General features: G+C 45.9%; 1 protein-coding gene across 6 annotated transcripts in view; it reads right to left on the bottom strand.

Annotated features, from left to right (window-relative positions):
• Window positions 1-3314: 3314 nt before the first annotated feature.
• The window catches only part of KTN1 (kinectin 1), a 76910-nt gene continuing 63177 nt past the window's right edge, over window positions 3315-17047 (bottom strand). For 3 of the 6 annotated variants that reach the window (XM_045013831.1, XM_045013830.1, XM_045013835.1), the window contains 7 exons: window positions 16622-16693; window positions 16000-16083; window positions 15719-15802; window positions 13013-13096; window positions 10279-10371; window positions 5522-5641; window positions 3315-3803 (listed from right to left, as the gene is read on the bottom strand). In XM_045013831.1, coding sequence (XP_044869766.1) covers window positions 3774-3803; window positions 5522-5641; window positions 10279-10371; window positions 13013-13096; window positions 15719-15802; window positions 16000-16083; window positions 16622-16693 — 567 coding nt within the window. In that variant the 3' untranslated portion in view covers window positions 3315-3773. Of the gene's footprint in view, window positions 3804-5517; window positions 5642-10278; window positions 10372-13012; window positions 13097-15718; window positions 15803-15999; window positions 16084-16621; window positions 16694-17047 lie in introns of all 6 variants that reach the window. The other 3 variants (XM_045013834.1, XM_045013836.1, XM_045013832.1) reach the window with 2 other exon arrangements.

The following is a 17047-nucleotide window of genomic DNA, read 5'->3' as shown; positions in this document are numbered from 1 at the left end:
GGGAGGGGTTGAAGTGGTGGCTAAGTCCATAAATGGCTATTAGCCAGGATGGGTAAGAATGGTGTCCCTAGCCTCTGTTCGTCAGAGGATGGAGATGGATGGCAGGAGAGAGATCACTTGATCATTGCCTGTTAGGTTCACTCCCTCTGGGGCACCTGGCATTGGCCACTGTTGGTAGACAGATACTGGGCTAGATGGACCTTTGGTCTGACCCGGTACGGCCTTTCTTATGTTCTTATGTTCTTGGCACCTTTCTTTGCGCCAACTCCATGGGTGCTCCAGGGCTGGAGCACCCACAGAAAAAAAAATAGTGAGCTCAGTACTCACCAGCAGCCCCCCCCCAAATCAGCTCCTTCCCATCTCCCCCAGTGCCTCCCGTCCACTAGTGATCACTGTTCAATGGCATGCAGGATGCACTGGGGAGAAGGGTGAGGAGTGGAGGTGGGGCATGCTCAGGGGAGGGGGCAGAATGAGGTGGGGCAGGGGTGGAGGTGGGAGCTCAGGGGAAGGGATGGAGTGGGAGGCAAGGCCTGGGGTGGACTGGAGGGCAGGACCTGGGGCAGAGCAGGGGGTCAAGCATCCCCCAGGAAATCACAAAGTTGGCGCCAATGCTGCCAGCAATCAGAGAGGAGTCCTTGTTGATAGAGTAAGCATGGTAGGTGATTTGTGCCTCTGTAGCTGGCAGATCCAGGGGTCCCACCCAAACTTGCCTTCCTTGAATCCTCTATTGCCACATCCTCCCTTTGGTGGGGACCAGATTTTTCCTGTGGAATCTGGAGTAGGTGGAATGGCTGGGAGCTGGGGGGTTTCCCCCTGCCACCCTGTGGGGCTGGAGCTGGGGGGGTCCCCCCACCCCACCCTGCGGAGCTGGGAGCTCCGGGGGAGGCCCTGCCAGCAGTGGCAGCTGGGGAGCTGCAGAAGGATCCCCCCCACAGCGTCTGGGCTACCCCCTATGTTATGAAAGCCGCTGGAAGTCATGGATCCTTAATTATAGACACCACCTAGAGTTAAGGTAGCCTAATAGTTTGCATTATAAGACCCTAGTTTCAGTCGCTTATAAATTTGCCAAACTTTAACCATTCAGCCTGAAACTCTCCATGGCAGCTGTCTGCCACAGGCTACGTTTTTGAGAAGATTTCAGCAGAAATGGGTCATGCATATATAGCATATATATGCATATAGCTCACAACACAAGGCAGCATCCCAGCAGAATTATTCTGGCGTTTCAATTAAAAGCCATCTTCTGCGTTTGAACATTCACATTGGGTTATTTGCAACAAAAGCGTCTAAGTATCCATTAGTCACTGTCTCCCTCTAGCGAAGGAACAGACTAAGTGCTCCAGCTACACAGCCTAAATTGCTTACAGTACACTGTCAACACCCAGCTCATCTTAGGCCTGATCCATTCGGTGCTATTGAATGCATTATACCCGGGGTTGACAGAAGCCAGGGCATGGATGACAGCCAGCTGGCTGAAACTCAGTCTAGAGAAGCATGCTGCAATGGTTGTAGGTTGGGAAAAGCAGGGGGAAGATGTGGTGAGGCTCAGTAAGGCCTTTGGATAGGATTTTATTTTTAATATTACCTCCAATGGTCCCTACAGCCCAGGGCAGGCGTCCCCAGCCATGCAGCAAGCCAGTCGCCCTCCTGTCTAGTTGAAAGCTTTTTAGAAGGCTATTACAGCAGACTGACACCTATGCCAGAGGCCCCAGACACACAGAACAGCCTCCGATTGTATGCGTCTGCGGGCTCACAGTCTACCGAACTAATGCCTCCTGCCTGTCTTGTCACCCACCTTGGAAAGGCGAGTGTCTCTGAGCTGCAGCTTCAAACCCTGGACTGCTCCAGCACACGTTTTAAGCCAACATCCCCAATGAACACAATCCATCTGAACAGAACATTTACAGAGTTCTGTGAAATACTGTGTCACGTTCTCCGGTAGGCTCCCTTCCCACCCGCCAATCATCCCATGCTATTTTCCTGCAACTTTGCTTTTAAGTGAATAACTTACCCCAATAGGCAGCAGGTTTAAAACAAACAAAAGGAAGTATTTCTTCACACAATGCACAGTCAACCTGTGGAACTCCTTGCCAGAGGATGTTGTGAAGGCCAAGACCATAACAGGGTTCAAAAAAGAACTAGATAAGTTCATGGAGGATAGGTTCATCAATGGCTATTAGCCAGGATGGGCAGGGATGGTGTCCCTAGCCTCTGTTTGCCAGAAGCTGGGAATGGGCGACAGGGGATGGATCACTTGATTACTTGTTCTGTTCAATCCTTCTGGGGCACCTGGCATTGGCCACTGTCGGAAGACAGGGTACTGGGCTAGCTGGACTTTTGGTCTGACTCAGTGTGGCTGTTCTTATGAACAGAGATAAGAATTTATTTTTAAAAATACCATCCCCCCTTGAGACCGTCAGAGAAAACTTTTGTAAGTAGATCCTTGTGCGGATACACAAACGTGTATCCATATCCAATCCGCAAAAATTGTCTGCGGATTTGCAGCTCTACCCCGGGGGCTGCTCAGCCCATCGCCCCGCAGGAGCCCGGTTGGGGAGAGCCACGTGGGGAGCCGTCACGGACCCTCTACCAGCCCTCGGCCGGACGGGCAGCCTGGGGGGCGGGTACACGGCCGGGGCGGCTCTGAGCCCCTCCCTCCCCCCACCACAGGCGGGTGGATGTTCTGCCATGGCTCCCCGCAACTCCCCGGCCAGGCTCCATGCTGGCCTGGCCGAGGGGAGACCTGTGGAGCTGCCCAGGGAAAGTGGAGGGTCCACTGCAGCTCCCCATCGCTGCCCGCCTGGCTCTTACCGTTGCTGGTCGGCAGCTCCAAGCTGCCCCCCTGGCTGGAGCCGGGTCGGGGAGAGCCACGCTGGCAGCTGTGGGGAGCCACGGGGGACCCTCCACCTGCCCTGGGCATAGGGCCCAAGCAGCCCCTCGCCCAGTGTCCCTGCCCCCCCAGATGCCCCAACCAGGGCAGGTGGAGGATCCCCGACGCGGTTCCTCTCAGCCGCCCGCCCGGCTCTTACCCTCAGAGCCGTGCGCGGATACATTTGTATCTGCATCCGTGCCGTTATCCACAGAAACGGTACACGGATATCCATGGACATAAAGCGGATACCTGCTGATTTGCAGGGCTACATTCCTAAGTCTCCCAGTTTGCGTTGCATTGTCTATTTGGAGGAGACCTCTGAAGGGAACAGACTGGGCCTTGTACCCAGCACTCAAATACAGCCTGGTGCTATTCCTTCGGGGAGGAAGGCATGGAGCTTTCCTGGCAAGGCCAATAAGTCAAGAAAAACAGAAGCACTTTCTGAATAATAAGCATCCCTTTAATTGCTGACACCATTACAAAAACCGATTACATTAGCAACCAAAAAAGGAGTGTTTACTTGAGGCTGAAGTCAGAGGCAGCTACTCCCAAAATGTATCTAAGTAAAACAGTGTACAACATCAGTATTAAAATGTTATATTTATTCCGTTGTTGTCATTTCCCCGCTGGATTTTTCTGAACAAGTTTTACTGAGCAAAATAAAAGATAAAAGATTATACATTTACCGTATCTCCAGGAATGTAGAGGTCTAATTATCCAAACAATTTATATTATAAAACTAAATTCTGGAGGTGTCTACAGAGTTTTTCTTCTTTAAATCAGTAGTCTAACAAGAATTAGAAAAGACAAAACTCTGTTCAGTGTTTGACGAAGTAGAAAGGGTGAAAACATAAATAAGGCTTTAATTTGGCAAAATATAATACAATGCCTTCTGCTATCCTCAAATTAATGATTCCCCTGTGACTTCATTCTGCAAGAGAGAGAAAAAAAATCCACTTAAGCCAAGGAGTTTACAAATAATTACTGCTCAAAGAAATTCATGTACAACAAACATTAGTTGAGTGGGTCATCCCAAAAACTGGGCTAGTGGTCACCTCGGTGGTGAAGTCCAGCACAGTATGGATGCCAAAGCCCAGTGGGTTGGGAGGATGATAGCAAAAAGTGATCATCATTCTATTGTTTATAATGCCTTGTTACCCAATGTACAAAGCAGCTCTGAAGAAACTTGAGCTTCCTGATCCCTCAGAAGAGACAAGCCATTGAGACAGAACCATGGATGCTAAGAGGAGGAGGAAGAAAGTACCTGTTCTAAATACAAGGGTGGGACAGCTCAGGCACTTACTTCACTGAACCTCCCCTGTGTTCATGACCTAAAAACTAATGGCTAATTCTTATAAACTGAACCTCAAACTCTGTTTAGTCTGCTATAGTAGCTCTTTCCATTCAGCCTGCGGCCTTTGCAGTTCTCCATCTCTCTAACTTTTAGCTTTCAGAGTAGCAGCCGGGTTAGTCTGTATCCGCACAAAGAACAGGATACTTGTGGCACGTTAGAGACTAACGCATTTATCTCAGCATAAGCTTTCGTGGGGGGAGGGGGAGAGGGCGGCCAGAGGAGGGAGGGAATGAGGGAGCGGGGAAGCTGCCCTGCCCTCCCGCAGGCAGGGCCACCCGGAACGCCGGGGCTTTAGGGGCTGCAGGGCCCTGGGCTAAGGGGGCCCCGGGGCCCTGGCCTGCAGCTCTAAACCCCCCTTCGGAATGTGGCCCTGAGTCCTCCAGCCCGTGGCTGTGCGGCTGCCCCTGCTCCTCCTGAGTCCTCCAGCCCGTGGCTGTGCGGCTGCCCCTGCTCCTCCTGAGTCCTCCAGCCCGTGGCTGTGCGGCTGCCCCTGCTCCTCCTGAGTCCTCCGGCCTGTGCTCACAGGGCCGCATTCCAAAAGGGGCTTTAGAGCTGCAGGCCAGGGACCCGTGGCCCCCTTAGCCCAGGGCCCTGCAGCCCCTAAAGCCCTGTGTTCTGGCTGGCCCTGCCTGCTGGAGGGGTGGGGGGAGCAGCTCCCAGAATCGTGGCCATGGAGGCGGTGCTGCACTGCGCAGAGCCACCTGCACACCCCCTGCATCAAACAGGAGCTGCCCCAGGTACGTGCTCTGCACCTCCTGCCTGCCCCAGCCCTGAGCCTCCTCCTGCACCCCCACCCTGAGTCCCTTCCCACACCCTAACCCTAACCCAGACCTTCGAATCGCTGTATCACAAAGTGTTAAACCAAGATTTTCAGAAATAATGAAGCACATTCAATCACATTGCTCTCACTAAAAATATTATTAATCATACATTATTTTTTGAGAGCAAAAAGGTATTTTGTACCATTAATAAAATACAATACAAATTTTTAAAATAGTTTATTTCATCTCTCATCCTTTAATTTTTTTTGTATGTTTTATAATGTACATAATATATTAGTATAGTAGTACATGTATATAATTTATACATAAATAAATATACATATATTGGGGGTGCGTGCTCAAAAAATTTTTAATGATAAGGGTGCACGATCAAAAAAGTTTGGAGACCACTGAGCTACGCTACAATTTTATAGCCCCCCGAGCCTGATTCAGCTGACATGGGCCGGCTGTGGGTGTCTTGCTGCAATGTAGACATACCCCAGGTTACAACTAAAATATTCATTTCCTACCTACTAGCTGATAGTGTTCTTTTCCCTTTGAGAGCATTTGGCTTATTGACACAACCAACTTCTTGAGGTGTCCTACATCTTGGCTTAGAGTCACTGCCAGGTTTAGTCTTTTTTCAGTCAATTCCTGAAATGGGAGCGAAGAATCATTAATAGCTCATTTACAGTCAAATTACTGAGAGACCAGAACTAGATTCTCAATCCAAAATGATGCTTTCTTACGCACCAGTACACACTGTGCCAGAATGACAACGAACAGGGGTATCCCCACGCAGAGAACACTGGAGAAAGTGAAGGGTCCGTTGATTCGGGACTTACACATGCAGTGGGGTAGCCACAATGTGTCAGTGTCGGACTGTTGGCAGCTTAGCACCAAATCACCAGCAGGTCTCACTGAATATCTGATCAGAGTACAGGACACACCCCATGAGGCATGTATATTGGGGGCGGAGATAGTACAGTGGGCAAGGGGAACCAGAATGCAGCAATCTGACAGAATGATGACAGCAGCTCCCTTGAGTGAGGCAGGTCAGTCTGTATCCATCTGTGTCCAGAAGGACCCGGCTAGCGGCCTGGAGGAGTTAGGTACATGTGTAATTCTAATCGACATGCTGCTAGTGATGGCTGGGAGGGGCAGAGGAAATGGTTACCTAGTTTACATTAGGTGATGGCCTTCTGCCCTTCCCCACAAGCTGGCGTACAAGAAACCAATGCATTTTATAAACAGTTTGGTTTCCACATGGATCTTGTTATTAGCAGCATATAATGGTGGTCATACCCTGGGGCACAAAGCTCCAGCTCCTATTCGCTGGAGACGGCGCAGTTCTAGTCCCAAGAACAGAAAGCTGGCCGAGTAGCAGCAGCACAGATTCGTCACTGCTGGAGGAGAGAGCACTCCGATTCTGAACGCCTGCTGAGCTGGCTGCTCACACTCCCTCTGCCTCCAGGGGTGGTTCTTAGCCCAGCCCTAAGTAGAATCTACGGACTGACTCTCTATCCCGTTTGGTGCACTTTGCTGCACTCACCACATTTTAAAACAACTGGCTATAAAGTTAATAAGGTTCTCAAACCGACACCTGAAAGAGGACTATAAAATCTAACAAGATCTAGAAAGAGGTCACTCTCCTGATGCAATCAAATAGTGTCAGTGCTATTTATTTATCCAAAATTCATAATTTTGCATAAATAGATGACATGCCCTGGGTTTTTCAACTTCACTATCCACTTATTCTGGATTCCAGAAGTCAAACTTGCTCAGGTAAAACTAGAACCAAACATGATATAAACCCCCTATTTAGACTGCAAATATTTATTACTTTCACCAGACGATTCCACATAAGCCCATCATACAAAAAAACTGAGATGTTACTATTTTCACTCGGCTCAGTAAACTCTGAAGCTGGAAGACACTGGGGGAGCTTTCATTTGCAAGTATCCACAAGTTTAAAAAAACCTGACCTCAGTGACTGAAATTATTCCAATACTCAGCTGGAATACAGAAAGGCACTTTGAGTGAAATTTTCAAAAGTGTCCAGCATTAGCTTAACTCTGTTCTCATCATATCATTAGCAATTTTGCCATTAACTTCAGTGGGAACAGACTTACACCAATGGTTAGTACTTCTGAAAAACCCACCCTATTAGTTATGGAAAAATTACAATTATAAGTTCAGACAGAACCACTTTTAGAGGTGTTGAATATTAAGATATGGTTTCCCAAGAGGTCTTCATCCTATGTTATCAGAACTAGTTCAACCACCACTAGATAATCTACTGAAGGGTAAGATTTTTGTAATAATCAAGTCTTAAAATATACAGCTTTAGTGAATGGTTTGTCCAAAACATGAGTCATCTTAAAAGGCAAAAAGTGGTCATGGAAAAAAATATGTATCCCATTGGGCTAAGAGTATGACGGGATGCATCAAAAAATCAACGAAGGACACTAAAATCAAACCTCCCAGCTCTCTGTCTTGGTGCCCCTGCTAGTCTAAGACATGTAGGTTGGTAAGAACGTGAGAGAGCTACGTTTGCACAGTAAGATCTGCAAACATGTTTCTCTACTGTAAAACTAACTGGGAATCTACATTAAATAAAGTAGCCACTATAAGTGATCAGACAATTAAAATCTGTGTATGTTGAACCTCAGCACTACGTCAAGTGTTTAACATGGATTAATAAGTATGATTGCAAGTTTGACTTGCAGTCTAGCAAATTAATGAGCCACAATTAACTGACAGCTGCATACGAGAGCACAACATATGGATTACACAATAATGAACTGGGACTGCTCCTCTCTTATGGTAACAGGTAAATGCTGTTTTTTATTCACTCTTGCATCTCTTCTCTTCCAGTGGAGAGCTCTCCTCTCTCACTCTCTAATTCTGTGTCTCTCCCTTTCATATTCATTGTATAATTTCGTTTCGCTAACGGGGACTGGCTATAACTCTTGTTTTATTCATACCTCTTGGGGTCAAATCCCAATTCCCCCACTTAGACGTGGGCTCAACCCCACACAGCCACACTTACAATTTCAGGGCTGCAATACACTTGCTGCTGTGCCTTCCCCATAATTCTCGTAATTCTCCACCACGAGGAAAAAAAGATTCTGACTGGTGCATCCGCTATTATTCTCTCCTCCGCAGCTGGTGAAGAGGAGGGAATCTGTGCCGACCACTCCCTCGCTGCAAGCTTCCCACAGCTCCCCTGCACTCAGCTATCCCTGGGCAGGTGGGGAAGCAGTATTTGCCCTTTGTACACTCTCTAAAAAGCCCTCCGATAAAAAGATGTTGGCAAAGGAGCCGAAGAACACTCCCATCCTACGTGTGCCTGCGGCTCTCATCTTCCTGTCCAGACAGACAGTAAGCCCCAGTCACAGACTACACGGGGCACTCAAGTATTTAGTGCTACAGTGGGGTTTTACGTTAGGATTCAGAGATTAGAAATGGGTAAGACTGCAACTGTGCTTTCAAAGGAGTGTACTCGCTAGGTAAGAAAGTGTCCAGATGTCTGTGCGCTATTAGAACTCACACAGCTCCTCTCTGTGAATTCAGACCTGGCATGTCCCTAGTGCTCAGTGAGGCATCTTTGAAACCATCCGGGTGAGTCAGGTGTTAACACTAAAGCAATGAGTTTAAATGTGCAATGGTTCAAGTGTAGTTTCCTTTTTAGTTAAGCAACCATAATTCAGAACTGACAGAGCAAAGAGGATCCTGCCTCAGTGCAGCTGGCAGTGATGGCCTCTGCGTGGAACATGACTGAATCTCCTGACTTGTTTGCTTGACATCTCTGTATGTTTGCAAACTCTCTGTATCATAAGGGAACTTCCTAGTCCTGAAGCTTAAATAGCTTCATGGGACCAGATGTGTCTTTGGCTGCGGGCTCCGTAGCTTGTGATGCAACAGTCAAGCAGTGTCAATGACTGATTGCTTTCTACTCTGTCATTCATTGTGTCTAATGACTGCAGAGCAAGGATTCTTCTATAGTGCTCTGTGGAGAACTCTGCTCCATTAGGCTTCTGAAGTCATTTTTACCTTCAGTAGCAAAATGGAGTCAATTGAAATTGCTTGTCCCATCAACATCGGCAGCTCCCTCCCTCCAAATACACCGGACCCTTGCTAGAACGCGGGATTTGAGATCCATGCGTGGTACCACGTTAACGCGGGGACCACATTATAGCGGAGACTGGGTTAAAATGAATTTCAATGAAAGTAATTAAATTTGGGATCCATGGCCGCGACTGCGTTATATGCGAATTCGCCTACATAACCACGCATTCTAGTGAGGGTCCAGCGTATGACACTTCTTCCACCCTTTGACCTAATATAGCTGCTGGGAAGTCACAAGCTGAAGCAGACCTGCCCTGACATGGTTTAGCTTTTTAGCCCAATTTGCGTGCACAGACATGGCATGTGCGGGCTCACGAGAGACATCCAAGATGTTTAACCAAGTCAGGCCTTCACGGACATCCACAGCTTGATGTTGGTTGTCCAACTCTGTAGCCGCCAAAATATTTCAGCTGTAACCTTTCGATGACAAGAATCGCAAAATAGCCCCACACTCCAGAAAGCTGCCACACTGCAGCGCAAAGGGATTCTCCGGATCACTGTTTACTGAAATGCAGACCAACGAGATTCTGCTGCCACGCCGGTCCAGGGTCATCATGCTCCCAGTGCCCCGGCATCGGCTAAAGTGGGACTAAGACACTTTCAGTGGGCTGATGCGCTCCTCCCTGTGGTTCGTACGGCTCTGACTGAAGGGGTTAAGCATGCGTGTCGCAGGACAAGCTGCCAGTCTCCACGTGGAATTACATGCTTCAGAATGCCCATCAAATGCTTAATGTTTGAAGCTTATTTAGTTACAGGAAGATTGTTTTTAAGTGTCCCTTCATGAGGGAGAAGCGCTGTTAAAACTCCTCCCACCTGCCTGCACCCAAACGACCATGCCAATTTTATTTCCATTTTGAAAACCCTGGCTCATGAGTCAACCCTCTGGCCCCACCCCCAAAGGTGAACTTGAAAGATAAGGTGGTCATGGTGGAAATACCGGCCAAACCCCAGTGCAAACACCCTTGTGATCCTGAGCATTGAGAGGACACAGCTCAAGGAGGAAGCACGTCTGACATTTTTCTATGCTATGTAAATCTCCTGACTCGATTTCAGTGCCAGTGGAATATTGCACGTTCTGCAGTTACAGCTCATTTCTCAGAGTTAACACTTTGCATAAGACCTGAATTTCCCCTGGAGACGGACTCAAAGAAAACACTCACTGGCTCTGAGCAACCATCACTGTTCTCGATAACGTTGGCATCCCCGGCATCTTTTCCTATTTCTCTCTCAAGAGACGCCAGTGACTCCTGGGCCTGTAGGGAAAACAGAAGCAGCAATTGAAGGACGGAAAGCGAAGCACCTGTCTCCCCGCTAATGTGATACACACAGGAAATAAGTGTTCGGGAGGAAATCTGTTGTATGTCACATTCGCTCAGGGGACCGCACCGTTCATTGAGATTGACAGGTCTTACAATCAGGTATTTTGCATGTCAGGCTGGCTCCACGTGAAAGTTATGCTAGTCGGGAATTTTAACAGCCTTGTGTCAAGATTAGGAAAAAAGTTCAAAAGCAGATGGTTTAATGTGAAAGACTAACTTGAATAAGCATCTGAAACCCAGTTCGTGTATCTGCCATTTATGCAGAATACAATAAAAATCCTCTAGGATGGAGTGACTTTATTGCTGTTACTGTAGGAATTAATCAACACAGTCAGCCCATACATTATGGTTACTGCACCATCACTTGCTTTGGTATTCCTGCACCTCAGAAAGTGTTAAATAAGGCCACTGATATCTTTTTAATGTAACCCTGCACCCAGAAAGCAGAGCTGCTGTAGTCCTTTGCCCTTCTCTCCAATTGCAATGTCCACCCTGCCAACAATGCTGGCTTGCAGACCTACCTCTACTAAAGATGTCTTCATCTGTCCAAACTAAAAGCCTGGTGTGTCTGATATCTCCTCAAGGATATCTTGCAGTCAGCTGAAGCTCAACAGAGCTTTCAATCTTCCCCACCAAGGCCTCCCTGCTTCTTCCAGTGATTGAGAGGAACACCACCACCATCCTGCCTGTCACTCAGACTCACAACCTGGGTGTCATCGTCAGCTCAGACCTCTAAGTTCTCCTATCCAGGCAAGGTTTAAATCTTGCTAATTTTTTCTGCGTAACATCTCTAAGATACGGCCTTTCCTATCCACCCACTTAGCGAAAACTCCCATCCAGGCTCTCTTCTCGATTACTCAACACGAGTCTCCGCGACCTTGACAAACGCAATCCATTCTGAATGCTCCTGCAAAGATCAATTTCCTAGCCCGCCATTTTGACCATGTGAGCCCTTGCACCCCTCCACTGGTTCTACTTTCTCTAGCACGGCAAATCTAAGCTACTGGACTTCGTTTTCAAGGCCTATCATTCACTATCAAGATGTTGACCCCAGCCTCCGTCACCCACTTGTTCAATTTTCAAACAAGCACCTTTGTGCCTTTGCACACGCTGCTGCTCCTCACTCTTGGGAGAAGCTCCCCATAAACATCTGCAGAGCTACCTCATCAGGGTCTTTCAAAACCCTTCTTAGAACGCGCTTTTCCCATGATGCCTACAAAAGAAAACCTAACAGTTCAGCTCTGGTGCAATGAGACCACTGCCGTCCATGCTCACCTACACGGTCTCATTGATGCCTTGAACTCCCACTGTCTGTCTGTCCCCATCTATTGTCTCTTGTCTGAAATTGTAAGCTCTTTGGGGCAGGGACCATCTCTTTGTTCTGTTTGTACAGCACTCAGCACAGAGGGGTCCTGGTGCAAGGCGGAGGCTACCGCAATCCAAACCATCATCTACAACCCTCAGAGTAACTAGAGAACACACACAACTTTAAATGTTACTGAGAAGAACTGTTCTTCACATGAGGATCTCAGTGGAACACACCGACGTGTCATATGAAACTCTTCCCAAGATTAAAAGACTGGCCTTACAAGTGGAAAAGCTCCTTCAGCAAACCAGGAAGAGCAAGAGTGTTATATCTATGTGGACTTGGGAAATAAGGGCCAGAACCTGCCCTATACTAGTGCACTCTGCTTTCGCATTTCTCCCGCAGCACTGAAGGGCATTAAAGCTAAGGGTTCCCTCAGCATAAGAGAGTGACACAACCGGCCTCATGCAACCCCATCTCATCCGCCAAGCAGAACAGGAGCGACAGTGGGGCGGTTGGAGTGCACTGCGCTCCAGTAATCCCAGGCCTTTACAACAACCTCTGTGGAGAAGTTACACACCAACACGATCTAAAGCAAACAGCCAGCCAGCCCCAGGACTGAGAGTGACGGAAAGGTGGCATCAGGTGCACCAAGTGAAACTTCCTCAAATCCAAGTATTGAGCCTCTCCATGTGAGATCAATTTATATATTGATTAGCAACATCAGCGTTTCTCACCCATCTTAGGTTATCCCCACTGCAAAACACATTCGCAACAATTGCTGGCAAAGAATCACTGATCTCATGCAGATATTTTTCTTTTCTAGATCTTGTAACATTATAGGATCTATTCCAGAGATAAACAGGCATGCATATACCAAGTGCAACTCATTACTGTTAAGTGCATATCTATTACATTTGCATCAGGAAGAATGCTAATGAACAGAACACAGTTTTAAGCAGAACAATCACTGGCACTACAGCTTTTCAGTAGTTTCCTTCTGACCCTGTTCTATTCTCAAGTAAGCAGATATGTATCTTAGTCAGATAGTGCGTCCGCTCTCAAAGACCATATACAGTACCACTGTCTGGAAATCAGAATTCAGGCCCTAGAATTTACAATCCCACTCCGCAAACATTCAGTTCAAAATTTTATAGTCCGCCTGTATTTTAGCACAACGGAACTACAGATGTTATTAGTGCCTGGTTCAAAAAAATAATCAAGCTTTTATAATACCTTAATCTGCATCCATTAAATAGCTTCCCTTACCTTAGGCAAGTCGCCAGCTACTTTCTGCCTCTCACTTTGATCAATTTTAAGTTTTGCTAGGGTATCATTTAACTGTGTTTTCAGCTGTAAAATAAAAAGAAAGAGTAAGGCTCTTTTTTAATTAGTATCCTTCTTGGATTAATCCAGTGCATTGTTGATTGCAGAAGGAACAAAAATGACTAACAATTACTACACTCAGGGGATTAGTCAACATGTGGTACAAGATTTACAAGGAGAGCCAAGGAAGAGATTCAAATCTATAAAGTTAAATGAAAGGAACAAAAACTACAGAGAGAGAGTAGGGGCTAGAGTCAGTGTGACAACAGCATATGGTTTCAACTTTAAGCTACACTGCCAGTAAGAAAAGTTGATACCAAAAAAGGTTGATGTTTGACTTAATTCACAGCAAACATCCAGAGATTAGGATATTGCCACAATATATTACTAGATCCGATCAAACTGTCCCCTCTCTACTAAAATTTGCCATGCCTTTGTCATCGTAGCATAGCACCTACTCGTTACAAGCATGTTCACTCCACCAGCATGCCAATGTCGTGTCTAATGGTTTATCAAGCATCTCTGAGAGATTAAAATGTTCATTGTGTTTAGACTTTATTATTTAGAACACTAAGACATTTCAGTCAAGGAGAATGATTTCTTTGTGTTGGTTGCACCAAAATACAGCCTCTAAAGAATGACTGTCATTTTAAATATATCCTTTTATTATTTGTATTGCTCTTTGACATGCACGTCAACTCCTCCAGGACAGTGACTGCAACACTTAATGCACGATCCTCAAAGGGACAAGTTCACTAGAAACCTTGAAGTGCTGCTTTGGTGGATTCCTGGTCATGCAACACATTGTGCTATTGCTCACTCTTCTTGGGAACTAGCAGGGGATTAAAAAGAACAATAAGGGTGCTCCAAATGCAGAATTCTTGTGAATTTCACTGTCCTTCCTCAAACTCTTGCCTGGTGCAAACCCATCCAAATGGGAGAATATTCCTGTCTGTTTTGTATGTGAGAAGTACAGTCGGTTTGCTACCTCATCGCACAGGAACAAGCAGCAGGGAAAGTGACGGGATGATAACGCCCCTACAGACATCACCAAGCCAGCACCTTTGGTCTGTAGTTGTTTGGCTACCTTGCTAAGAAACTGGGATTTTTAATGGTCACAGCTATAGACCGAGGGGTGAACTTTGCCGGCAATATTCAAACGGCCAGACAGGCAGAGCTGTGACTGCGAATCCCTGAGTGTTTGTAACAGCCCTGTTAAAAACGTGCATTTCTTTAAACAAAGGCAAAGGCAATGTTCATTTTTTAAGGTCTGTTTCCTTTGGACATTAGGCAGCTTGCACAGCAATAAAGTAAATTTTTGCTCTCCGGGGAGGAGGCTGCAGTTGTCAAAGTGGTTCTTACAAGCCAGGATTGGCAGATAAGGGCACTGAGAGGGCACTGCACTTGTAACACCAGGTAATCAGGTTTCAGAGTAGCAGCCGTGTTAGTCTGTAGCCACAAAAAGAACAAGAGTACTTGTGGCACCTTAGAGACTAACAAATTTGTTTGTCGCTAAGGTGCCACAAGTACTCCTTTTTACCAGGTAATCAGAAACCTCCCAGAGTATTCAGAGTGGTGACACCAGCATGGGGAGGTAACAGCTGAGAGCTGGAAGAACGTCTGCATGCTAGCAACAATCCCACTTCACTTCTAGAACTACTAATCTCAAGTAGGTTTGAGTTTTTTAAACTTGAGAAGGCTTAACCCAGACTAGCTTTGCATGTGTTAGGGCTGGTCAGCATAATACTGCAATCCAGCTTGGGGAAATTAACGCTGGGTTTACCATCCTAGCAAACACCCAAAACAGGCATGGAGACTAGGAGTGGGGAGAAAACTCTGTTATTCTGGTCTGAAAGGCAAAAAGAAAGCTCTGGTCACACACAGGCACATTAAGGCATCATCCATTCTCAGAGCTCAAATGCCAGCCCCCCTGTGAAATGACGAGGAGTTAGAAAGGTATCTGAGTTGGATTAACCTTCACACTGGAAAAATATGTATATGGAGAAGCAGGCCAGACCTGGGTTCATCCAGCTCCACTTTGAAAAGCCCACCAGTGGCAGCATTAGTTATCAGGCAGTCTCCAGAATCAAAATGCCACCTGGTGCACATTTGTATGCCAGTTCCCAGAACAACCACTTGGCTGTTTCAGAGCAGCGATAAGTGACTGAGCAACGGGAACAAAACCAGAGAAGTTTGTGCCATTTCGTATATGCAGAGTTTTTCCTCTGTGCTTTTGCAACTCGAATTATGATGGGTGCTCCGCACTCTTCTCCTTCGTGTTTATGTGTAGTGTTTGTGTTCTAGATATCTTTGGAAGAAAGCCCAAGGTGGATTTTCTATGTTAGGTTGATTGGCGCACAGGCATTTTTGGTAATTCAAGTGTCCTACATGCAGCTACACTTGTTTGTCTACATTACATGAAACACTGATCCTGAAAAAGCTCATTGAAGTATGAAAATATCTTAAAGCTTAAGACTTTTCTAAAGAACCAGTCATGCTATAGTTAGGAGCAGAGAAAGATAAATTGTAAAAGTCATACTACAAAAATGATACTGCAATGGACAAAAACACCAAGCCGAAGAGGTTAGCAGACAGACAGGTTTCTCCATATAAGCATAATGTGAGCCCACTGGAGAACACGTTTCTTACCAAATTTAACTCTTCATTCTGTCTTACTGCTTCAGAATATGAATCATCAAGTTTTTTCTGCAATTCAGTCAAGAGATCTTTGAGCTGAAATGAAGTTTAGAGTTTTTAGGACTTGTCTCCTTAGGATGCCTGTTTGTCTTCTGCTCTGTTATTAGTGTGTTCATCTACCCAAAAGTCACAAGCACCAACTCAACTCTGATAGTTAAGGGTTCTACCATTATGCCAGCTGACTGATTACCATAGAAAAGCAAAAGGAACATTGTTTTGTCAGTTATGGTTACCTCTCTGACTTCTGAAACATAAGTGGATCGCTCTATTTCTGCCTTTTCTAGTTCACTTTCCAAATGTTCTCTCTCTCTTTTAAGCTGGAAACAAAAAACAGAGTTAACATAGTTTCTGAGAGCTTCCCATCATTGTTTTTTTTCCCCTTAAATGTTACTGTTGAATATAAAATAATTATTTATCTTCTCAAACCTTGCAGCTGGCACAGGTTGGCCATTTAAATTGCCTAAAATTTATTTGAACGTTGAACAAAAAAACTTCTAAAATATGTTTGCCTGAAGTTCGGCTCTCAAACTAGAGTTAGAAGCCTCCAGAAGAGACCTCATTGCTGCAAAATGGGGAGCACCCAGTAGCTCCCACTAACTTGAACACTTACGGAAATCAGGCCATTTATGGAAGCACCTAAATCTAGTCTTAGGAGCCAAACTTCAGGCACCCACTTTTTCAAAATCTTTGCCAAAAGGTTTTAGAGCTGAATCTGCAATGCAGCTTAAATCGACAATACAAAACTGTTCTACTTGAGTAAAATAGTTCCCAAAAAGGTTTCAAATGTAAGAAGCGACTTAAGGTTTAGATATTATCGAATGGAAAGCTTCAAAGGGATAAAATATTTAAACATACAGTTTCAGCTTCTTTGATTTCTTCCTTTAATCTCTCTATTTCATGCTCCAATGAACCGACTGAAGAGCGCATCTGCAGTTTTCAATACAGATGAATACACAATTTAAGGTTATCAGAGATCTATCAAAGCCACAGTAATTCATCTAAAAACAGAATCTTGGTAAACATTTTGTAAAAAACAGTCCAAGTCTTGGGTATATTAAGGGGCCTCCCCTCCCACTCTCTCACATACTACCCCCCTCCCCCATCACAATACAAGGAATCCTCTGCCTGAGATATTTCGATCCCAAACAAAAGACTCATTAAACAAGTACTAAACCAGCCCTCTATTATTCATACTAAGCAAATGTCCTTCATGTTTGCTTGATGGGGAAGATGGCATCCATTCATAACTAGAAATAGCTAAACCCAGCAGAGTTGGCCATA

This window comes from Mauremys mutica, chromosome 4 (genome assembly GCF_020497125.1).
Source record: "Mauremys mutica isolate MM-2020 ecotype Southern chromosome 4, ASM2049712v1, whole genome shotgun sequence".
Taxonomy (NCBI): domain Eukaryota; kingdom Metazoa; phylum Chordata; order Testudines; family Geoemydidae; genus Mauremys; species Mauremys mutica.
The sequence above is the reverse complement of the archived record's forward strand: the minus strand, read 5'-3'. Positions and strand labels throughout refer to the sequence as shown.